Consider the following 24,741-nt stretch of genomic DNA (forward strand, 5'->3'; position numbering starts at 1 on the left):
GCATACAGTTGGGGTCACCTGAGAGTGAGGTTTCGCTAGTTGCACATTAGAGCAACAGTTGATCCAAGGCTCAGGGTTTGCAAGCGCAGGAGGTAATGACAGGCCATGGTAGCTAGGTAGCCAAGGAAGGGAATAAACGTAGTGGGAGGATGATGACTGGTAAGATTGCGGTCAGGTGCATGGGTGGGACGTCTTAGTGAAAACAGAGAATTGTCGGAGGGGGGTTTCTACCTTAAGTGAGCTGGAAGGCCAGCAGCCTATGATCAGAAAGTGTGATGTTTGATTGTTTGTGTTTGGAGGTGGTGTAATTAGCAATGGGGACAAGATAGATACAGGCTTGTGAACATGGGAGAGAGAGACTAGAGTTAGGTGGAGGAAAAGGGGGCTAGAATGACTGGCGAGGGCTGCCTGGTCACCCACATGGATGTGAAGCCCCATTAAGTGTTTGGAGGAATGGGGTTGGAGAAGAAGACAGTGAGCTAGGAGTCAAAGTATCAGCCTATGAGGGGTACAGTCTGAAGGTGACAGCACCCAGGAGGTATAGCAGGAGCTAATGGTGTGAACGTCAGAGGACCTGGGGGTCTGGCAGAGGATGGAGGCAAAACAATGTGAAAGGCCACAATGGGGAGGGACATTCTTCCTCTGGTCCCTGACATACATGGACCAGGAGAGAGAAAAACAGGTTCCCTTTGAGAGCATTTCAAGGGAAGCGATCGTAGCAGGGACAGCCAGGTTTTGGTTAAGACAGGAGGCGCAGAAGCAGACAGACAAGATGGAGAACGCAGGAGCCTTCCTGATTGAGTTCCAGGCCCAGGAAAGGGCTGAGGAGAAGATGAGAGATGAGGGATTGGACACGTTAGTTCATGGTCGTAAAGCGATGGCAGTGGAAGTCCTGGGCTTTAGGTGAGGACGACAGAACATCTGCTGGAAGTCTTTTCGTTCAAAGACTGTTTTGTGACATATTTTGCTGACAGCTTCTTCCATCAGGCTGTGGGAATGACTCTGGTCCACTAAGGAACTCTGTTAGAGTATCTTCTTCCTAAGAAGTGAACTACACTCCCAAAGGGGTCTTGTTCCTGAGGTAGAGTAAGCTCCAGTCATATTGCAAATGTTTTTCTTGAACAAAGCTTCTGTCCTTCCCTGTTTGCTTTTATACCTCAGGAAGTTTGGGATAGACAATTAAGAATAGAGTCTTCAAGGTCCTTTTAATTAATATCTCTTCTTTTAAATAGAGCTTAGATAAAGCCCTGAGCAACCTGCCTCTTTCTCCTGAGCCCGTCCTTGGCCTAAGTGCCCTGGAATAAAGGGCATTGTCGTCTCTATGCTTCTTCATGGACTAACCATTCGCTGAGCTTAGAAGGAATAATAGAAGACCAGCAATTGAAAAATATAAAACTTAAAATACACACAAAAGCTTCGGTCAGAAAGAAACGCCTGGAATCAGAAAATGAATTTTTAAAAATACTTAACTTCAGTGAATTTACTTTGATTTGGAGAGTCTTCCGGATTAGACTGTGTGCTCTGTTAGGGAGAGGCTGTTACTGCTCGCCGGTGTGTCCCATCGTGTGGCACTGCCTGTCCCATGGCCACCAGGGAGTGTTGGTCGAGTGAGTGGATGAATATTTAGGGTAAATGCAGCGAGCCTTTTGCCTCCCTCCCCCAACAAGAAATAACTGTCCTACAAGTGACACTGCCGTGGCAGTTTCATGAAGAGAGTCTGGCCGCGGGCAGCTGCGCCAGCCTTTTCTTCCGGCCCCTCTATCTCTTCCCCTAAGCAGAGGTCCAGCCTGAATGGAGAAGAGTAGTTGCCCTCTTAACCACTCTTGCTTCTCCGTGTCCTCGGCCTGTATTTCCCTTCTGCTTTATCTGCAGTGTTTGCTCCTCCATCAAGGACCAGGTCAGACGCTGTCTCTGGAGCTTTTCTGGTGCCTCCAGCTGAGAGGAAGCTGTGCCCTCCCGGCATTCGCGTTTTCCTTCATAACAGAGACTGAGCTTGGTCGTCACTCTGTCTCCCACGTTGTCCGCCTCAGGGTCTTGAACATAGAATTCAGTAAATAATTATGGAATTAAGGACTGAATGATCATTTGTGGTGGTCTACTTGGGATGTTAACAGTGGTATAAATTGTTGCATGGAAATTTGTAATTTACACACAGTGTGCCAGTGAAAGAAAGAATTATTTTCTGCTTTATTTTATGCCCTTACTTACTTGGTTCATTTTGTATCTTTGAGTCTTTCAACATTTTAGGGGGACATGTCATTGAAAACACTTTCTCAAGACACTCTTTGAGTCTGGCTCTTAGGAAAATAACTGCCTCCATCCATGTGTTCCAGTGGCCTTCAAATGCAGCTGGAAGTGGGGAGGGTTACAGCTTCCTGCAAGAGCCTGGAATCCTGACCTGTTATTGAAGACAGCCCCCTTCTGTACCCCTGCGCATAAATAGAAGCAGACCCTGATTTGGTGCTGGAATAACATGAAGTTGGAGGCAGACTGGGTGGCCTGGCTGTTGGAGCCAGAATTCCCATTTACGTTAAGAGTGGTTCTGGACCATTTTGAATTACTGACTCATTCAGCTCTGCAGAGGGGCCAGAGTAAAAAAATACGCATCCAGTCCCTTGAGGCTAAGTATCCAGGTTGGAAATCCACCAGGATCACTTTGAAAATTGTCACAGAAACAAGCAATTGTGCAAAGGTCTTCGAGAGTTAGAAAGGCCACTGTGTAGTGAGGCATCATTCCCCGATCACCTTGTTCTGAAAATAAGGGTTTAAATTTGAGGACTGGCACATAGGGGCACATGAGGTCCCATGGCTGCCACTCTCCCATCCACGCGGAGCTCTGCCTGTACCCAGCAGGGTGGCAGTGCCAGCTTTCCGGTTCTGAGGGACCCTGTGCTGTAGGTGTCAGTGCAGATCACATTTCACGCATCGCGGGAGTAGTTCTCACACATCTAAATTGTCTCCTAAATCGAACTGTTTCATTACTTTAAAAACTTTTTATTGGAGAATAACAGAAGTATGGAAAAGTCTTAAGTGTATATGACGAGTTAAATTTTCATAGATTTTATTTTTTATTTTAAAGGGTGTATTGAGAATTAATCCAAAGAAGTTTCATGAAGCCTTCATTCCTTCCCCGGTAAGTTCAATAACTTTATAATAAACTTAATGTCACATTTAATTTTTTAGATGTGCCCTGAAACCGAAATCATATATTCTAACCAAAAAGCCAAGTAGTAAAACAAAATTGAGGATGGGCAAGGATTTGTTTCAAATTTAAATAAACAAAATTTGCCTTTGGTTAACAAGCCTTTCTGCTAGTCTTAAAATCACACTTCAAATGAAAGGGATGGCATTTGTTACCAGGCGGCGGAGAGCAGCTGAACCCATGCAGACACCCACCCATTCGTGTAATTGGACGCCCTTGGTTTATAGCTTAAAAGGATTTATGGGTTTTCCACTGATTTAAGTTAATCTTTCCTAAACAAATATGCTATCTACTTTCGATCTACTGTATGAGCTAATCTGCAAATTTGTCCAAAAATAATACGTAATGCTTTTCCTTGGGAGGGGGGTGGCCAGAGTTTCTCACTTCACTTTTCTGCAGGTGATAGGACTCAGTACGAGGCCCTTTATCATTGGGTCTTTATACCCTTCCTTCTGTTCATGACTCATGTTAACAGGCTCTGTCCTGTTAAGGTAAGTTCACTCTGACATGCAGTTAGCTGCAGGTCTCTGAATAAGGCTTACTTGTGCAAAGCTGGGAGAGCTGTGTTCTTACATTCCTGACCTGACTTTTCCAGGACGCCATAAATAGGATAACCATAGAATTATAAATTTTTCAAAGCAGAAGAGACCGTAGGAACAAACTTTTGCTTGTAGATGAGGAAATGGAATCCATACGCGTATATTGCAGTTAACGTAGTCCATTATGTTAAATGACAGGTTTAGTGAGTATACAAGCTCAGTCACGTACTTCATAGGTGTTATTTTGTTATTGCTACAGTAACCTTAAGACCTATTCTCAACAAGGTCGGGTTAGTCCATTTTTCCGCTTGTTCCCCGGAAGCCGAGGATTTACGTTTGTATCTCAAGTTCATGTCTTACCCACTGGATTAGATAAAAAGTGCTACTGACACGTCACATTGTTCTCTCTGAGTCCTATTCCGTTCCTGTGACAGAAAGTGGTCTATATGCTCCCCTTGGTACTTGGGTTGTAGAATTGAAGGTCAGCTCTGAAATAGTAACTTAGCTGCAGGAGCAGTTCCGTCATACAGCGGAAGCAGTTTCCATGGGTGTTACATTCCAGAGTTTGCTCAGAAGGTGAAAGTCACAGTCAGTAATCATAAGAATTACCCATGAAAGTCTCTTAGTATGCCATATTAGAGACAGATAAACCGTCTCAGTAAGTCCTGCATAATCAGCGTTTTCTCCACGTTAAAAAGAATGACTCTTTGCTGGCATACCAGTTGCAGCAGCTCGGTTATATTAGGGGCCCCGGTGTGTGAGAAACATGGATTTTTCAGCATGAGAATCTCACCCAGTGCAGGAAGGAATTCATCCTGAGAGGCACCTGGGAACTGAGCAGAGTTCACTTCTCCCTTCTGTGCTCACTGAGGCTTGTTCTCACTGAATGGAATGATTAGGAAAACTTAACACAGCATTTTGAAAACGTTACAGCTCGCTTTCTCTTCCCTGACTACATGTTATTGAATTTCCCTAAGTTAGATCCCTGTTAGGATGGCTTCTGACAAGTGTGGGGCCAGGACAAAAGTACAAACAGGCACACATACCGCGCATTAAATATTGAAAAGTTATAAATCACATTAACAAAAAGTTAAGTAAAATACATTCAGGACAAATAAAATCTATTTCTTGCCAATATACCTCCATGTACCTGGGTTCAAATGTAGATTTCTCGGATTCCTTGGAACTCTATGCTGAAAAGTGGCTGCATGTGGGGGGCGGAGGGGGCGGGGTCTATCCCTGGCCTGTCCCTCTTCCCTTTCCAATCCTGGCTTCCTGTCCCCTCTTTGCTGCCCACCCCCATTCAGCGAGGGCCCTTGTATACACCCGTGTGGGCATCTTATCCCACTGTCCAGGCTCTATCAGTAGAAATACTGACCCTTTAGCCACCTGTCAAATCCAGGGGGTGCCACCTGTGATGTGGTTTGCCTTTGGGAAGGTTCCTGTATATGCCCTGGAAGTGGGCTTGGGGCTGAATATAAATGGGGACAATCATGCACTTGGCCCTGAGATCGCCATACCTGATGGGGAGGGGTGTGGCTGGAGCAGAGGTCCTAACAGTGTGGGGCAGGTCTAGGTTCCATGTGATTGACATTTGCAGTCGATGTGTTGCCACTGTTTAATCTGGTGTGTTCAGGGCAGTTCAGTAGCAGAAGTTACTGATGTTTCAAAAGCTCAAATTGTTCTACTTGAAATTGTATTCCTGGCATGTCCTATGTAGAATTTTTTTAGACTGTTGTGATTTTAGGATTGGCTTATTTCTATACCTCTTTTATACTCCTGTCTGGCCACTGGTGGAGTAGTAATATTGTTACAGAGGGAGAAAAAATGCTAAGCGATTCACCTCTAAGTAATTCAGGACAGACTGTAACAGCTCTGTCAAAGCCCATTTAAAGTGACTGTAGATACCCTGGTTTTGGACCCTGGAACAATCCTGCATTCTAGTTTTGTGGGTTTTTGGGTCCGTTTCAGGTTTTAGAAGCATTCTCGAAAGCAATTGAAGAGGGAGATAGTAGAGGCAATACATTACATGTAGATAAATCCCATCACTGGTCTGGATTTCTGAGTAGACACAGCTCACATCCATGTCTAGTGTGAACTTGCGTGAGCTGCAGAGATGCTCACTGGTAGACTAGGAGGTAGGAGGCCAGGACCAGGGCCTATGTGTCACCGTCCCTGCTTTGGCAGGAGAAGAAGGACAAGAGTTGGTATCAAGGAATATGTAGCCTCTGCTCTGCCACTAAGACAGAGAGAAGTTTCCTTATTTGTAAAATGAGGGGGTGGGTTAAATATTGTCTGATGTTTCTTACAACTTTACAATTCTAGTTTTTGGAGAGACAAAAATAGACTAGATTAGATGAAAATGTATAGGTTTATTCCTCACAGACTCTAAAGATGATTGAGAACTTACACAATGTCATTTGTTATGTTAAAATGTCTACTTAAGTCTAGGCTAGGAATAGTGAGTTGACCATCAGGTTTAAAAAAGTACTTTGTTTTTGGGGAACTTGACTCAGATTTATTATAATTTCTACTGATAGAAAGTTGATTTTCATTTTCTTACGACAAACCCAAAATACGTGGGATATGTATGCCGGCCAGTCTCCTGGGGTTCTCAGTAAAAGTAAGCTATAGACTTAGAGGCAAACCAAGATACTTTGATGTTATTGAGATGCCTCTTTATCCTATTCGGGGATAAGATAAAGAGGAGAAATGGACCCAGTGTAAAACCTGGCTTTTTACAAAAAGCATAGTTTCCATTCTGAATTATCTTGGTGCAGAATTGCAGTAGCAATATTACTACTCCACCAGTGTAACTAGACATGGATGTGAGCTGTGTCTACTCAGAAATCCAGACCAGTGATGGGATTTATCTACATGTAATTTATTGCCTCTACTATCTCCCTCTTCTATAATGTTTTGGTGCATCTTGTCACGGGAGGCAATCTTTGCACGTTTGTGGAATTTATTTCTGGTCCAAAAGGATCTGTTCCATTGATGAGAGATGCTATGACCATTATGGCATCCTTGGGTTGTCTTCCCCCTTCCAGCCTCCTGTGTATTTAGTTAGATTATCCCCAGACGCCTGTTGATTTCCTCCAGGGTTGTTTATTATACGTTATCCTATTTTTCTATTCTGTCTGATGGCTAAAGCAAGTCTTCTGGCATTCAGAGGAAAGGCTGAACCCTTTGGCCTTAAAAAGTGGTTAAGAGGATGACTCAGACTTTTAATATTGAGGTGTTCCCAAGTTTAATATCTTTAAAGTAAGAGATTCAGCAATAGATACAGGCTTCTGAATGAATCAAGGACGAGATGAGTAGTGATGCAATATCTATGAATTTGTGTGTTGTCTGAGGTTCCACTCAGCCCTGCTTTTCTTGGTTTCTGGGGATAGAAACGTGACAAATCAGCATCTTATCATCCTGAATCTCTGTGCTGTCTAAGGGCGGTGCAACTGCTTACGATGGGGCATCTCAGTGCCTGTTTTGACACATGATAGTGGGTAGCATGACCTACATACAGACAGCTCTCTTTTCATTCTTAGGAAGTGGGAGAGATCCCATTGCTTTATACCTTGCAGAAGGCAGTGACTGGCGATGTGATGGCAGACTTCAGCTGTTCACTCTCCGCTTACTGGTTGCCTTTTCCTTATTTCTCTGAGAAGCTTGTCTTGAGGTCAACTACAGTAATGGTTCAGTCTTTGTGGCTAACACGGTAGCAGTTCCTCGGGGACTCGGGTGGGTCAGGTTTGGCAACGTGTGCAGGCCACAGCTGCCAGCCCATGGCTAGATTGGAAGTTGAACAGAAAGACTTCTAAAAGATCTCTAATGGTTTGTAACTGGAAACCATAAAAATTGCTGAGTGTCTAAAATCCCATGGCGGCGGGGAGGAGAGGTTGGTGAATTTGGAATGCTAATTTTAACATTAAAATGTCATAGTAATCACCTGCAGTCTGTTGAGTGTTAAATGTATTTTATATCAAATGCCTGTTAGAAAAGTTTGCGTTTCCAAGCCTGTTTGCCATTACCTCCTTTAAGAAAAAGTAACATTTTACTTCTGTCATCTTCTGAAAAGAAGCATATCGTATAAATTTTTGGAAGGATGAAAGGATAAAGAGTGCATGTTTGCACGTTTGTTGATGAAACAGTTTGAAAATCCTTCACTTTGTTATGGAACCTTGCTGTTGAAGTCATGCTTTTGCTTAGCTGTCTTTTCCAAGTAAGTGTTTTTGTGGAGTAATTTGCCTTAATAGGAAGATTCTAGCATGAATTTAAGTTTAGCAGCTGATACCTGGGGAGTTCACGGGGGCTACACTGCATGAAGGAGGTTGTTTGTGATCGAGGATGCAGATGTCCGTGCCTTGTTGTGTTGACAGTTGGGAATTCACCCGCTCCTAAGTGGTGCGAGACGTGGGCTCAGAGAATGCTCCATGCATCTCACTTTACGTCCCTGTCCTTTTCTTCTTTGCCTTCCACGTAGGTCTCCATAAAAACGACCACAGTTTGCTTTCTCTGCTGCTTTCCTGGGGGGAGTATGATTTTGCTGGTTTCCTCTTAGAGAACTTACATTCCAGGGCTGGTTGCTGCTCCGGCTCTCAGTTGGTTTTCTTGGGGCATTCTATGTTGTTGCTCTGTTTTCTTGCAAACCTTCTATTTCTCATCCTTACCCTTATTTTAAAAAAAGAAAAATCAGCTTATGTAGAAAAGAGATCATGGTTCATTTTATTTAAAACAAAAAAGGATAACCTAAGGATAACGTACTTCTTTCTTATTTCAGTTATGAAAGCATGCAATCCCAGTTTTTTTGCTTTATGTGTTTTTGTTTGTTTTAAGCCTGCCCGTAGCAGATCTTCTCTTATTTGGTGATTCATTTTTAGCATTCTTTTTATCTGCTGTTCCATGTCCATCAGCATTTCTATTCGTTGCAAAGAGACTGACTCTCTCTAGGTCTTCCTGTGGCTACGGTATGTACGAGTGTTCCTGTGAAGTTAGTGGGCACATTGTAGAGTCTCCCGTTTTTAAACGAAGGAAGTAATTTCTGGTTCCAAACCTTGGGGCGCTGACTGTTTTCTTTCTTCAACATAGGATGGTGATCGAGACATTTTTATTGACGGGGTCGTTGCTCGTAATAGAGCCTTGAATGGGGATCTGGTGGTCGTGAAGCTGCTTCCAGAGGAGCAATGGAAGGTGAGTCGAATTTTCCTTTTCTAATTATAGACTTCTCAGGGCCTTTTTGCATTCCAGGGTGCATCAGTAAGCATCATAAAGGATGCAGTTATGGATCCCAAAGGGCACAGAATGCTTGGGAGTAGAAGCATCTGGTGAGCAGACACAGAACTATGTGAGCTGTTCTCCTTGCTTTCTCCCCTGTGAACTGTCTGTCTTCCCTGTCATACACCTTGTAAATGATATGACTTCTCTGTGCCTCAATTGCCTCATCCGTGAAATGGGAATAATCACAGTACCTACCTCATCGGTTTGTCATGAGCATTAAATGAGAATACCTGTAAAAATCTTAGAATGGTGCCTGATCAATGGTAACAGCTCAAGAAGTGCTAGTTCTTTTTATTAGTTTGCCCAGAAATGTGGGAAGGGTGACCTTATACCAGAGCTTTGTTGAGGCATCGGTTAAACTCTTTTTTATGTGACAGGGCTAGAGAATTGAGGTAGACCTCTGTGCCAGGGATTTGTAGGGCACAGGGAAACCAGTCATGGTCAAGATGACGTAGTTCTTACCCTCACAGAGCTGTTAGTCTGGTGGGAACTGCAGGTAGGGAGAGACAGATACCAATCACATTTATACAGAGTTGAGGAGAATTTTGATAAATGCTGTGAAGTGAAGTGCAGAGTGTTTTATAAGAGTGAATTATCCTAACCCAGAGCAGCCCACGCCCATGTTCCTGCCAGTTCTGGGTATAGTCTCCTCCCGTTGATTCCTTGAAAGCACAGCTAAGGGTTGGCTCCGGGTCCTAGGAACACAGACTGATTTAGTTTACTTCCTCTTTTCTTAAAGCATCATCTAGCACAGTGTTTACCAGGGCCACGTGGATGAGAGGGATGCATTAGGGCCATGTCAAACCAAAGGAACTATTGCTAGAGGTCATTGATGGAGCAAAGAGCACATTATAGGACAATGGGCCAAAGGAAGACAAGAAAGATGGTGGCTTCCTTTGACTTTAAGGGTGATCATGGGTAGGGTTGAAAGAAACGGAAGAGCCGTTAGCAAGTCGGTGAGTCTACCGCTAACCAGAACAGGTATGAAGGGCTGACTGTGAAAGAGTGGGAATGGAGGGCATACAGTAGAGCACGTGTGGAACTCTGCAAAGCTTGCGTAAAGAGCAAGGCCAAGCTGCCTGGCATCCTCGCTGCCCTTGACCGAGGTAGGGGGTGGCTACAGTAAACAAGGGTATGAATGGATACATCAGTTATTTCCCCCATTTTTCACCCATTTGAATTTAAGACCAGCAAGCACATTCTTCCTGGTTTTGTCAGAAGCCCTCTTGCATTGGGCAGGAAGACTAAGAAGATGGGGGTGGGTACCCAGAAGGTGAAGGTGTTTGTTGTTGAGTTCTAGAAGGACAGGTTTAGTACTCGGGCATTCTTGCTTCTGCCTTGGTGCCTTTGCTTGTAGACAAAAACCTATACCTGCTTTAAGAGTCAACAGCAAAGTTGTAATTTTTCCCAAAAGGTCTAATTTTGTGGATTCCTAGGTCACTGGAACTAGTTAAGCAGATAAAAATTTGCAGAAATTCTTATAGCATTCCCACAGTCAAACATTCAGGCTACACACGTACGCTTGTTGTTTTTCTAGTTTACAGTTACTGTCTGTAAAGTACTGGCATGGATCCAGAGAAAGGTCTAGACTGGCCAGGAGGACCCTACCTCTGAGGTGCTGGTAGAGTGTGGGCGATGACCGAGGACGGCCGCGGTGTGTGCTGGGCCCTCTGAGGTGTGGAGGTGGCCCAGGGTTTGTCCCTTATTGCTGTTTCTGTGGGGCTCCTAGAGGTCTTCACAGCGGCTGCCTGGCAATTGCTTTTGAGCTTCAAGTCAGCCCCATTAGCTGTGTCTCTGAGGACTCACTAGAGTGAGTATTTCACAGCTTCCCATTGTGAAGCGGGGAGTTCTGTTGATGGCAGCCCACCTGTGACAGCGGTTGGTGATAGGATCAGACTACAGAGCGGAGAATATTCAGGCTGTCATCAAGAATCCCTGGCGTGTAGACTATAAACATCCCAAAGCATACTGGCCGATTGTATTACAGGTTCGTTCGCACAAAAGCATATTGTTGTCAAAGGAATCTGTAGTCAGTGCTATGAGCAAATGTGAATTAATTGGATTGTTCATCTTCACTTCTTTATACTTGTTGTGCTCACCCCTCTTGGGTATGTAAATAACAGGGCCTCTGGGGTTTTAGGAAGACAACAGTTCTTTTAGCTGTTGTAGTAAACAGTCAATTTATTTCACAGCATGTTTTTTGGCAAAACAGATAGCCGTAAAAGTATCAAGCTGTGAGGCAATAATAAAAAATAATTTGCTCCTATATAACAATTTTAATCTCAGAATCTTCCAGATTTTTAGTATATATGTATTTTTCTTCTTATTATTATAGACATCTAATGAAGGATAATGGGGGGCAAATAATAGTTTCTGCACTTTGTCAATTGGGAAATTAAGTGACTTGTTTGAGCACTTGGAGTTTTTGACAGAACCAGGGAGGTAGCAGAATCCAGATCTTTTGACTTTTAGCTTAATGCTCTTTTCGTGTGTGTGTGTGTGTGTGTGTGTGTGTGTGTGTGTGTATTTTTCTAGGCGGAGGGTCTATGACTTTCTTCAGGTTTTCAAAGCTGGGGACATGTCCCCCAAGAGGTTAGGAGCCACGAATCTGATGTTTCTGCCTGGAGCAATGCAGAGCACCCAGTCTGCTCATCCTCCGCACGCCCTACGCTGTGCTACGTGCTGGAGGTAGAGACTCGAAGAGGTTACGAGCTTTGCTCTTCAGGCGCTCGTAGGCCAGATGTGAAGGCGACGGGGAACAATGGTAGTATGGTTTGCAGGATAGAAAGAGAAATACATATTGTTATGGAAGCCTCAAACTCGACCTGAGTGAATTGGGGAAGGTTTCCTAGAGGAGGTTACATTTGAACTAAGGTTTGAAGGATGAGAATGAAGCAGGAGAGAGGGTTTGCTTTGCTTTAGGATGAGAGTGATTTGGGCTAAGAATGATTTGGCAAGAGAGGATTGTGAGAATCTCCCCTTCCAGGGAGGCACCTATGGAATATGGCTCACTCTCCCTGCCATGCCACTGCCTGAGTGCTGCAGTCTCTCAACCAGCTGTCCCAGACGCTGGCAGAAGCAGGGGATTCCTGTTCTCCAGGTCCCACCCCCGGGAAGACCAACGTCCGTGGCCCCATTTGGCAGAGATGCTCACGGAATACTGCTCTTTGCAGTATTTATTTGATTTTCTCTCGCGTATTCGTTCTCTTCCCTTTTCCTTGGCTTTCCTTTCTCCCGTCAAGTTCATCTCTCATACTGTTAAACAACCTGTCCTTCATCCTTTTGTTAACTATGAAAAGTTTATCCTCTTGTTTTCCTTCTCTCAATACTCCAGTTCTTTACACTATGGACAAGCATATGTCAACTGGTGGGTACTGCTGCTGGCTGCTGACGTTTTAGTGCTGCCTGTGTGCCGGGAGCTGTACTTAGTGCCTCGCAGCATCGTTTAGCTTCCCGTCACCTCTATCCCAGTTTTGTGAATGAGAAACCTGAGGCTTCGCTTACATGTCTTACATACTTAGGGGACATGTAATGAGGGAGTGACAGAGTTGGGATTCAGAGTCACATCTCCTCATTTCACGATCTCTTTGCTATTTGTTAGTCCAGAGACGTAAAGAAGACAGTTATTTGATCTTTAGATAAACATTGTCAGGTATCATCAAAATCGGCATAAGTGCAAACAATAGTAATACATGCTTTAGCATTAGGTAATATTTTGAGTTGCCATCATGGGTAAAGAAGATGAGTCTATCTGTTGAATTGACCAAAGGCCTAGTATTATTTTTAAGAAATAAACAATTTAGAAAAAAATAATTAGAATTCTAGTGGTTGCATCTTAAGACTGGAGAAACATGAAGGCTTCTCACGGCATTCTGGGGCCAGGTGTGGGGACTGCGTCTCAGCCTTACCTACATGCAGGTGCCAAACCCACGGGGCGTGGAGCACAGGTATTCAGAGGGAGGTAGGCAGTTATCATGTGGGAGGTGGGATAGGCTTCTAATTCCAGAAATGTGGGACTGTCTTATCACAAGCAGACTGGTAGCAGCAGCCACTGGGCTGGGAGTCAAGGGTAGGATTTGATCCTCAGCTAGAACTGGCTAGAGCAGTAATGGGAGCAAAACCAAAGCAGAAGACCAAACCTGAATTCTGGGCCTCTTTTGTTGTACAAAGGAGACTTGGGAGCCCAGAGTTCAGCTCTGGCATCTTGGATCTGGGAGGTGGGTAAAAGTGAAGGACTCCTACAGGAGGAGCTGAGGTGGTTTAAACAGTGCCCACCATGCTTGACTGGGAGCTAGAGTGCGCAGCTTAGTTGATGTAACCATAGTGAGCGGCCCAGAGAAAATCAGTGGCGAAGGCCGATGGGAGCACATTAAAATCAGACTCAATCAGGTGAAACAGGGTGAAACAGAAGTGACTAGCTCAAGAGTCGGGGTGGATTTCAAGGGAAATTTCTACTCATTGGAACTTAGCTTCTACATTTCTGTCTGAATGTTTAAAAATATAGTCAGACAGGCTGGAAGTGACTTGATACATTGACACCCACTGGAAAACTAGATGTGCTTCATTTATCCCCCAGTGTTTGCTGAGCACCTGTGTTGTACTGATAGGATAGAGTGGGAACAAATCAATCAAGCACTCGGTTAGCTAAAGTCCGAATTTCTCTGGGGACAGGATTATTTCACTTAATTTACAACAGAGCAAAGTCTACACACATGAATTAAGGAGGGTGGAGAAGCAGGAATAGTTATTCTGTATTTTCTAACATGTCTGTTATACAGTTACTAAGAAAACTTATTTTTATGCAGAGATACTAATATTTCAGCAAGGGTATAACAGAAGTATGGATGGGTATTTTGGAAGAGATTTGGCACAGAGAGAAAGAAGGAACTTGAGTTTGAAAGAATAAAGGAAGTGCTGATAGGAGTAACTACTCTTGTTCTAAATTAAACAAACAACAAAAAAAATCAAAGTGCACATTTAATCCCTCACTTTCAATGGCTGTTCCAAACCTTCTTATGGTCACATGAAATTGGTCTAGTACAGTAAATTGTTTCCTTTGACAACTAACTTTCCCCTCAAGTGATTGTTTTAAAGTTTTGTCTTCCAAGTTCTTCTTTAAATATGCACCCATCATACTAGATTATATTTAATCCGATCTCTTATATAACCACTATCATTTTGGATTGCTCTCAATTCCAGTGGAATTAGGATTTCTTAGAACTGTTTGGTTTCTTGGCCTGGATGGCAAGCCCAAAAAAGACTTGGAAGGTACTTAATGATGGAGGGCAAGGTCTTTGGAGTTTCTACCCACAGCAGTATGGTAGGTAGGATATACCTCCTGCATGATCAGATTTTCCCCAAATTGTTATATACACAAGTCTATTTTTAACAATCATCTTTTCTTCTTCATTATTGCCAGCTCTGGGATCAAATACTTCAGGTTCTTGCCTGTTTTAAACATGCCTTCAGATCTCTGTAATTCAAATTGAAATGTCTGAAATAAGGAATGTATCATTTAAGGATAGAGTAGCTTATTTGTGCTGGGAAACTCCCAATTAATATTTCAGGATTATTTGCTAGAAAACTAATTCATTCCTCCTTAACTCCATGGAGGTAGTTTGGTGAAATTCACGCTCTTTGTAAGGAAGGAGTTAATGTAGATCAAGTACGTACAACAATGTTGGCATCTTATAAGTGTTCGAGAAATGTCAGAAATTACTATTAGCCTTCTTTGAAATGAGGGCTGAGAGTCATCCTTTGGCCAAGATCACATAATAACTCAAATTTACTATTGCCAGCTCTTGAATGTACCACTGACAGCATTTACTCACAGCAGACATAAAATGGTGATGTAAAATGTTGACGTAATATGTTCCTGTCCCAGTGCGCATTTCTTTGAAGTGTTTGAATTGCTGGACAGTTGTGTGGTAGGTAAGGTCATACTGTGGAACGACGTGGCGTATTTCTTGCTCATGCTCCTTGCCCTTCAGGATCACCTAGGGCTTTGCTTTGTATTATCCTCCCTCCAGAGGCCAGGCTGAATGGAACAGCTGCCATCAGGGTCATTCCCTTTTCCTGTGGCAGAAGAAAACAGAGCCCTTGAGGGCCACATTTAAAATGGCTTTCTCCAGAAGCGACTCCATCGGTTCTGCTCACAACTCACTGGCCAGAACGAGTCACCTGGCCGTACTCAACAACAAATAGCCCAGAGGTTTAGTCCTGCGCGTCTCCAAGCAGGGAGAACAGGATACATCTGGTGAACTACACGAATGACTGTCACGCTGGATTAATTATACATTGCATTCTTGACTAGCCATCTGAAAAGTTGTATGCCGTTGGTCCTTAGGGAGATCAGGCAAAAGCTTGTATATCACTTCCTACAAATTCATTCCTACTAATGAAAAAAGAGTTCGGAAGTGCCTGAAAATGCTCTAAGTGGTTGTTAGAATCACCCTTAGTTCTGTAACTCTTGCTTTAAAGTACAGTGCGTGTGACAAAGTAAATTTTTTGATCTTCAAATTAAGATAATGGTGCAGTTTTTCTAAGTGGAAGGCAAGGAGGGAACTGTACTGGCGTTTGTTTGGTAATATTTATAAACCATAAAGAATTTATCCTTGATAGCAGTGTTGTGATATTGTTGCTTGTTACTGCTATTGTTAAATTTGTTTTGTTTTTAAAAATTTCAGTAGATATACCTTATCCTATATTTTACAAAAACTAGTACTGATTTAGGGCATGTGCCTAACTGTATTATGAATTTAGGTAACTAAGGTGAGGAGCATGGTAGACTTGGAAGACTACAGATGCTCCGTTAGTGTTGTGGAGGTTGAAACGTAAGGTAGGAGATAAAGTAGCAGGTGGGGGAGTCACATCAGGAAATGTCTCCACACTGTGGGAAGTTGTGCAGCTGTTGTTGTGTTGGCACTGGGGGGCCATTGAGGACTTTTCAGGAGGGGTGACATGGCCAGATGTGCCTACAGGCACACCTTGTTTTAATGCACTTCGCTTATTGTGCTTCACAGATGTTGTGTTTTTTATGAATGGAAGGCAAGACCCTCCACCAGCAAAAAGCTTATGGTCTTCTTTATTGTGACACTTAGCAGTACTGAGGTGGCCTGGAACCGAACCTGCAGTACCTCTGAGGTGTGCCTGGTGGGAGGGTGGAGGACATGAAAGAAAGGGGCAAAACTGATGGGGGACGGACAAGAAAGTTACCTAACAGAGTCTGAGTGAGAGATGGGAAGAGTCACAGCGGTCATGTAGACTGCAAGGGGAGGAATACAAGCCTGGGTAGTAAGATGGGACATGGAGTTTGGGGGTAGGAGGTAAGGGAGACGGAGGAAACTAGCGTGACTTCTACATTTCAGGCCGAGAATTGAAGGGGGAGTTTTTCTGTAAAAGGCCAGATAGTAAATGTTTTAGGCTTTGAAGGTATACAGTTCTGTCACAAGTCCTTAGATCTGCTGTTGTAGCGTGAAATCAGCTATGTTCCAAGAAAACTTTATTTACAAAAACAGCTGGATCGGGCCTGTGAACTGTAGTTTTGCCAACCCCTGTTCTAGAGGCATAGCTAGACCTCATGAAGGACCTTGCGCCTCCTGCCCTACCAGGCAACCCTGTGAGCCCCGCTGCGAACCCCCGTCCTCATCCTTAAACAGCATGGCAGCTGTGCTGCAAAAGGCTTCCCGTTTCAACTCCACCTCAGTAATTAATTCAAGCTTGTAGTGCTGGAGTCTTTGGATTTTGAATCAGAAAAGGTTAGAGTCTCTATCTGTGGATTATTATCTCTCTTGATGGGATTCTGTGTTTTGTTTTTTAGAATTTTCTCTAATAATATGTGTGAACACTGAACTTACAGCCTATTAAGAATTCTAGATGTATTTATCAACATCTTAGATCCTTTTCGATCAGATTAGAAATAGATTCTGCAGATTAACGTTGAAGTAATATTTTTTGGAAGCAGGGGAAATTGAATCAGGAGTGTGTTATCCACCTTAACGTGCTGACATGTAAGGCTCTCTCCTTACTACTGCTTGTTCCAGCTTCATTCAGTTTCCTATCTAGGGTCCCCTCCCTTGTTCTTAAAGCCTTTTCTTTTGCCACTGACTTGAGCAGCAGGTGGCATGCATAGGTGCTTACAGTGGTCAGAGAGAAGAGATGCCGTTCTCCACTCAGTTCTTTTTAAGTACCAAACCAGGCCTGTTGGTGTCACTGGAAAAATTGTCAGGGGGTACAGGAGGACAGCAGTAGGTCAGCGAATGTCAGTGCTCAAGGCAAGTGAGAGAAGATCAGTTTAAAGGGATGAGTGTTAAGGCTACAAACAGCAAGTGAATTCATGGTCAGGAACATGGACTGAATGATTGACATCAATGGTGTAGAATATAGGCTGTCAGCAAGGGGGCGGGGCCAGTCCGCTCGTGCAGCTCCTCCATTAGACTTTTGTTGAATGCTTGCTATAAGCAGGCATCATGCCATCCCTTAGGGATAGAGGCTGGGAGAAGATAGGCAGGATCCGGTTCTGCACCTAAACCACAGAACATAGAAAATTACTTGAGTGACTGTTTTCTCAGTTCTCCCAAAGATGATTCTTAAATAGTGCCATTCTAGATGCAAAGTAGAGAAGTTAATTCATTATGTATAATGGATGCCTTAGTGCAGGGGTGTCCAAACTGCGGCCCACGGGTCAACTGCGGCCCGCAATCCATTTTTAATTGGCCCTCAGCAAATTCCAAAAATATATTTAGTTTACTTAAATAAACCAGGTGAGGCAATACGTACTTCACCTCGAGTGAGTGGCCTGGCTGTTTGTGTATTTCACCGCAGATGACCCTTGGTGAAAAACGTTGAAACAAGTTTGGACACCCCTGCCTTAGTGTATAAGGGCTTAATTTTCTTGAGGAGCCAGGTTGAGAAAGTCAGTACAGTACAGGAGCAATACAGAGTGGTGGGTGCAGTGATAAAGTCGTGGGGTGATATGGGAGTGCATGTAGGGGTACCCTGCTGCCTGGCAAAGCGTCAAGGAATGCTTTCTGGAAAGAAATTTCTGGAAGAAATGGAGTCTGAATGGAAAGTGCGTTGTAACCATATGAAGAACAGGGAACTAAGGCTTGATGGAAAGCAGCTTGGTCCAGCCTGTATCCTAAAAGTTGCTTATCATAGCTGGACTGAGGCTTTGAGGGAAGAGTAGTGGCCCGAGGCGGGTCCTTGTCAGCTGGTCAGGGTCTCCTTCTCACTGGGTACCGGCAAAGGCCAATCGTAGACTCGTAGACCCAGATCTAGCTGCATGAATGCTAAGATGAGCTGGCTACGGTACGGTCACAATCCTTGGTGTATGGTCATCACTTTTCCTGGAACCATTGGTGGAGTGAGGTCTCGTTTGCAATGCACTGTGATGGAGTGTCTTCAGTCTATAAACACCATAGTCTCAGGTCCTTTGGGGTAAGATCTGGTTGTCTTTTTAGTTTTTTGACCTGGTCATCTTTTGACAGTGAGGAGGTCGGGCCTTGGCAGCCTGGGTATGTTGCCTTTGTGCTTTCTGCCCATCCTCTCCAATACGTACTCAGTGTCGTTGGGTGTGGCGTTCCTTTTGGGGTGATCTGGATCCTTGCAACTCACAGTGTCATGTATGTACCAGCAGCATCACAGAATCTCCCAAGACCCACTGAATGAGAATCTGCATTTTAACAAGATCCCTTGTTTACATTTTGAGAAGCACTGATGTGGATGATTAAGGAATTAACACGTCTATTCTTCAAAATTAAAGATTACTTTGGCACCATAGAGAAGGGAGGGACATGTGTCTGACATTATAGCTAGTCCTAGAAGAGAGTCAGTGTAACTTGTTGGGGCTTCAGAGGTTTGAAGTAATGATTTCCGTGTCTTAGCAGAATTAGACATGGGTGTATGTCTCTAAATGTATAAATCCTTGTTTTGTGCAGACTTTTCTTTCATGCTTCTGGTTTTTTCCCTCTTTGTAGCCATATTTTAGGACCGAACCACTGCCTCTTTCTTGACAGTGGTGTAGAGTCTGAAGTTTGGCTTCCAACCCACCCTTCTACTGCAGTTGTTATTTTCATGGTCCTCACTGATGTCCTTTCCATTTTCATTGGTCGTTTTCTTCGTGTTCATTTTCCTAGAGCTTCCTACACTGATTTAAGACCATTGATTTCCACCTTCTTTGTAATAATGCCCCATTAACTCGGTGGCCTCGTTCTGTTTCTCTCCTTCTTGGTTTGTTCTTAGTTGATTTCTCTCTCCCCTCCTTCGAGTTGCAGACACTTCCCAAACTCCTACCCCAAGCCATCTTTTCTTTCCTTACACTCTTTTTCCAGAAAGGCCTTTATGTACATTCACAATTTAAACTGGCACTTCTGTTTGGGTAGTTTCCATCATCCATTCATTTACTCAACATTTTTTGATTGGCCACTTTGTGCCTGACACTGGACTAGGTCCTGGGGATGCAAAGATGGACACACTTAGATCAACTTGCAGCCCAGTGCGGAAATCGGCCATAGTGCTATTTGATGTAGACCTGAATTGAGATTTGAGTACAGATGCCAGGGCTCAGGAGGGGGGAGGACAGCTGTACCCAAGGGAATTGGTTCACATTTCTTAGCCTAGATGACATTTGAATCTTAATGTGACAGGAGAGTTTGCCACATGAAAATTCAGGAGACAAGAGACTATTTTAGGCAAAGGGACTGTATGTTCGAAGAAATATGTATTTCTCCCAGCTCTAAGCTGGTGAGGGCAAGAGTTGTGCCTTATTTACGTTTATGTTCATCGCATCCTGGAAAGAATGTGAGCTTGGGGCCCACATTGTAGACCTTGTACTGACTGGCTCTGAGATTTAGAGGCTTCATCTGTTTATGGGAGTAAGTTTTTTGGTAAGGATTAATGAACTGTAATCACGTAAATAGTGTCTGGCAACTAGGTGATTTTAAAATGTTTCCTTCTTTCACTTGCATCTGGCTGCCTGGTAACTGGCATCTAGTAGGTGGGGAATAAATACTTGTTGAATAATTTGAGTGTTTCCAATAACATGAGAAAAATGACTGATACCGTTTCTTTTGATGTAAAATTTTGTGACTAAAACGCACAGGGTGAATTCACTCACTTCAGTGATCTTACGAAGCAGCAATTTGTTTTCTTAAGAAATGACTTCAGTTGGAGGAGAAAACACAGCAATGGATTAAGTAGGTTTACTGGATGTTTGCACATGGGAGCTGGATGTAACTTCCCCCTCTGAATATCAAAGATGGGCCAAGTTGATTGTAAATGTCTTCTGTAATTTTACTTCATTAATGTTGCAGATGGTTTTTTATTCATTTCCATTTTAATTTCCTTTGGCTTAGAGAATTAAATAAGTATGGTTGTAGATTCCACTTGTTCCAGGATAGTCTGTTTTCTCTGTGGCCCTAGATGCTGTAGCTCACCTACTTCTCAGTACATCAGGTCAGATTGGAGTCTTTTAGCTTTTTGCTATCAATCATATTTGTGTACCTTTGCGTGACATAAAGGCCTTGCATGACCAGCCCTCTCCTCTCTCTTAGCTTCAGTGTACCCTTAGCTTTAGGCACCACGGGCTGGAGGTCTTTGAATGCACCTGTGCAGCTGCAGGCCTCCATTTTGTTTTCACACGCACTGTTTCCTTTGCTTGCAGTTCTCTGCATGTATCTCTCCCTCTCTCCCCCCACTCATCTTTCAAAACTGGATTCACAGCTTTTTGCCTCTGGGAAGGCTTTCCTTGATATCTCCACAATTGTTACTCGAGGTTGCTTTTTTGCTGACTTGAAAAACCTTCAGATGTTTCTCACCCATGGTATAGAGCCCGTTATAGTGTCTCTGTTCACTTTCCAGTGGTATTTGATCTTTTCTTCTGGGTATTATTGGTGTTGCTTATTATGAATAACTCACTATATGATGATGTTAAAAATAGCAACTACCTTTTATTGAGTAACTTCTGTGATAGGCACTCTTCCAGGCCTCTGTAAACACTGTAGATCGCAGATATAGATTACTTTGCAAGATGGACTGAACCGTAGTATTTCTTTTTCATTATTCGTGTACTCATTTCTAAACAGGCCAGAGCATATTAATTTAACTCACGAGGGGCCAGTGTCTAGCAATAAATAAAAACAGTCTCAGAGTCAGAAAAGTCTTGCATTTGGGTTTTTTTCATACTTCCATCTTCAGAGTACTTTTGTTAAGGCTATACAGAACTTAGAAATATATATTGGTGTCAGTTTCATTAATTATTTTAAAAGTAGTTTAAAAATGTGTTTTTTTATAATTAAATAAGTTAAAGCAAGGAGGGCACTTATATGTCAGTGTCGCCTTTTCTCTTAATTCATTGATGTGATGATTCATTCAACAAATATTGTTTTGGACATGTGTGATGCACCAGGTAAGGGAACAGTATATCATTGAATATAACAGACAGGGTGTTGCCCTCGTGGAACATACAGAAAATTTCTATTACTTGTTAGGCCTGAGTGGATCCAGGGAAGCTTTCTTTCAAAATCTGTTCTTTGTTTCTTTGTTTAGGAGCCATAAAGAGATTTAGTCAATATCTTAATATTTGGAAACTACTTTAACAAATGCAAAAGCCAGAAGTGCTTTTTAACTTTTACTAATTTGAAAGGAAAATTCTGTTCTTTCAGCAGAAAATAAGTCATCTATTTAGCTAAGTTGATGTGGCAGAAAAAAACCAATCATGCTTATAGTGATTTTTGTCTCAGAATTAATAGGTTGAATGACTTCCCTAATCCCATTCATTTTAGAGTTATTTGACACCTTGGCTGAGATGTAAAATTGATAATGAATCACTTTCAGTTTATTTTTCTTTCTTCCCATTTTGCCTTGAAGCTTCTCACCGATTGTGGTTGCTGAGAAGCAGCATAGGGAAAGGGAATTGCCTCCTTCCTACCTCCCTGTTCTTTAGGCCATTGTGTCAGATCCCTAACGTGAGCTAAGACACAGCATGCACACATGTGCCTATATGCATGTGCAGGGAGGATATTCCCAGGGATTTCGAGGGTACCTACAAGTAAAGGGAACAGGATTTGTAGAGGAAAAAAAAAAAGAGAGAGAGAGATAAAATTCATGTGAACATTTGTATGGAAGAACATCCGTAATATGGAAACTGCCCAAAGCACTCACAGTCTTACATTTTATAAGTTCCATGAACTCTTGGCCCGTTGTTGAATAATTCATTTGTTATATTGTATATATTTTGTACTCTAAAATTTCTACCACAGTGGAAGTGTTTGGTTGATGGTGTATACTTTTAAAAGGCAGAAAATTCATCCTCAAATATCTGAATTTCGGACTGGGTCAGGATCACCTGTCCTCGTTCTAACTGCCTCCTGAAAGAAAGGTGCATTCTTCTCTGGGAGAAGAGAATGTCTTCCAGAGTGCCTACAGTTTTGCCTCCACAATGTCCAGCATTTATTAAAAAATTACTTTGTATACCAGGAGACAAGACAGATGACTGAAATTCAAGAGAAAAACAATAGACACACACACACAGGGAATTCAGATTTTGATGTTATTAGAAATTTATTTTTTGACTGAGCTGATATGCTCAAGATAATAGATGACAAGATAGTGAATTTCACCAGAGAACTGGTACCCACAGAAAGAAAATGGCTAGAAATTCTAGAACTGAAAAATAATAGAAATCGATCACTCAATATATATGTTTAGCTGCAAATTAAATACTATAGGTGAGAGGATTAGTGGACTGGAAATAGCTTAGCAAAACATATTCAGAATGAGGCATGGAGAAAGTAAAAGGATAGAAATATACAGAAATAAGCATAAAATACATATGAGACATAAGGAAAAGACGTTATATTTATACTTGAGCCAAGGAGAAAAGGAGAGAGAGAATGAGACTCAAACAGTATTTTAAGGGATAATGGCCAAGAATTTCTAAAAACTTATAAAAGATGTTAAGCCACAGATTTGAGAAGCTCAAGAAAGACCAAACAGGATTAATACAAAGTCATATATATAATACAAATCATATATAGGCACATCGTAGTAAAACGTACGGAAACCAAAGAGAAAAATCTTGGAAGCATCAGATAGGAAAATAAGATACCTTCAGAGGAGCAACAGTTGGACTGACAGATAACTTTTCAAATGTAACTGATGGAAACCGGAGGATGATGGAATGGTATCTGTAAAGTGCAGAAAGAGGATGCCTACATATCTATACCCAGTGAAAGTATTTTTCAAAAGTGAAAGCAAAATGTATATGTAATAGATAAATTTCTTGAAACACACAACAAATGGTCAGAAGAAGAAATAGAAAATCTGAATAGTTCCATATCTAGCAAAGAAATTGAATCTTAAGTTCAACATTTTTTTTAAACAAGGAAAACTCCAGGGTCAAATGGTTTTACCAGTGAATGCTTCCAAATATTTGAGGAAGAAAAATAACACCAATCTTACAAAACTCTTCTGGAGAATAGAAGAATGTTTTATGAGGCCACATATCTTTGATATCAAAACCTAATATAATACAAGAAAATTATAGGAACATTTCTCTCATGAACAGAGATGCAAGCACCCTAAATAAAGTAACAGGAAACTGACTCCATAGATACATAAAAAGGATAATATATTAGGACCATATAGGATTTATTCCAGGAATGCAAGGCTATTTTGCTATTCAAAACTCAATAGGGGAGGTGATGGTCAAAGGGTACAAAATTTCAGTTAATGCATGATAAGTTCTGGAGATCTGCTATACGTGCCTATAGCTAACAGTGTTTTATTTTGAACTTAAAATTTGTCTTATGTTAAGTGTTCTTACCACAAAAATAAAATAATGAGGATGGGGGAACTTAGAGAAGTGATAGGTATGTCTATGACCTTGGTGGTTGTTGGTGGTGATGGTTTCATCGTGATGGTTTTTTACTTACCCCCAAATTCATCAAGTTGTGCACGTTAAATACGTACAGCTTTTTACATGTCAATCATATAAAAATAAAGTGGTTTACAGAATGGACAAAACTCAACGTAATTAACCACATTAACAGAAGGAAGGAAAAAAATCACGATTACCTCATTTTTGCAGAAAAGTACTTGGTAAAGTTCCACACCTATTTATGATAAAAATTCTTAAACTAGTAATAGAATAAACTCCCTTAATCTGATAAAGGCTTTCTACAAAAAAAAAAACAAAAAAGCCTACGAGAATCATAATTAATGGTGAAATAGTGAAAACTTGCCTTCTGATAGTGAGAGTGAAGCAGAGATGCTCACTGCCGCCACTTGTGTTCCACGTTGTGCCAGAGCTCGCAGGCAGTGCAGTCATGGATGGACAAAAATGCCCTGACTAAATGCTCATGGAACGTAAGATGCAGTATCGTAAAAATGTTCATTCTTCCCAAGTTGACCTATACATTTAACACAATACCAGTCAAATTCCAGGAATCGTTTTTGTGTGTGTGTGTAGAAAGTGACGAGCTTATTAATATAGGTGACAACATGAAGGGCCAAAAAGAACTAAGTCAGTTCTGAAGAACAGAGCTGGAGTTCTAACACTGCCCACCGTCAAGGTGTACCACGTAGTGAGCACAATTATTGATAGAAAGAGAGACAAATAAGCTACTGAATGGCATAGAAAGTCCAGAAACAGAGTCACTCATGCATGGTGACTTGATTTATGATAAAAGTGACCATGCAGTGCAGTGGGGGAAAGAATGTTCTTTT

The 24,741-nt window shown here is 42.2% G+C and overlaps 1 protein-coding gene across 3 annotated transcripts in view; it reads left to right on the forward strand.

Moving 5' to 3' along the window:
• Positions 1 to 24,741, forward strand: part of DIS3L2 (DIS3 like 3'-5' exoribonuclease 2) — a 299,279-nt gene that overhangs the window by 50,237 nt on the left and 224,301 nt on the right. For all 3 annotated transcript variants that reach the window (XM_074314980.2, XM_074314986.2, XM_074314989.2), the window contains exons 4-5: positions 3,080 to 3,133; positions 8,827 to 8,928. In XM_074314980.2, coding sequence (XP_074171081.2) covers positions 3,080 to 3,133; positions 8,827 to 8,928 — 156 coding nt within the window. The remainder of the gene's footprint in view (positions 1 to 3,079; positions 3,134 to 8,826; positions 8,929 to 24,741) is intronic.

This window comes from Rhinolophus sinicus, chromosome 17 (genome assembly GCF_057876585.1).
Source record: "Rhinolophus sinicus isolate RSI-liver-muscle chromosome 17, RSI-T2T, whole genome shotgun sequence".
In the NCBI taxonomy this organism is placed as follows: domain Eukaryota; kingdom Metazoa; phylum Chordata; class Mammalia; order Chiroptera; family Rhinolophidae; genus Rhinolophus; species Rhinolophus sinicus.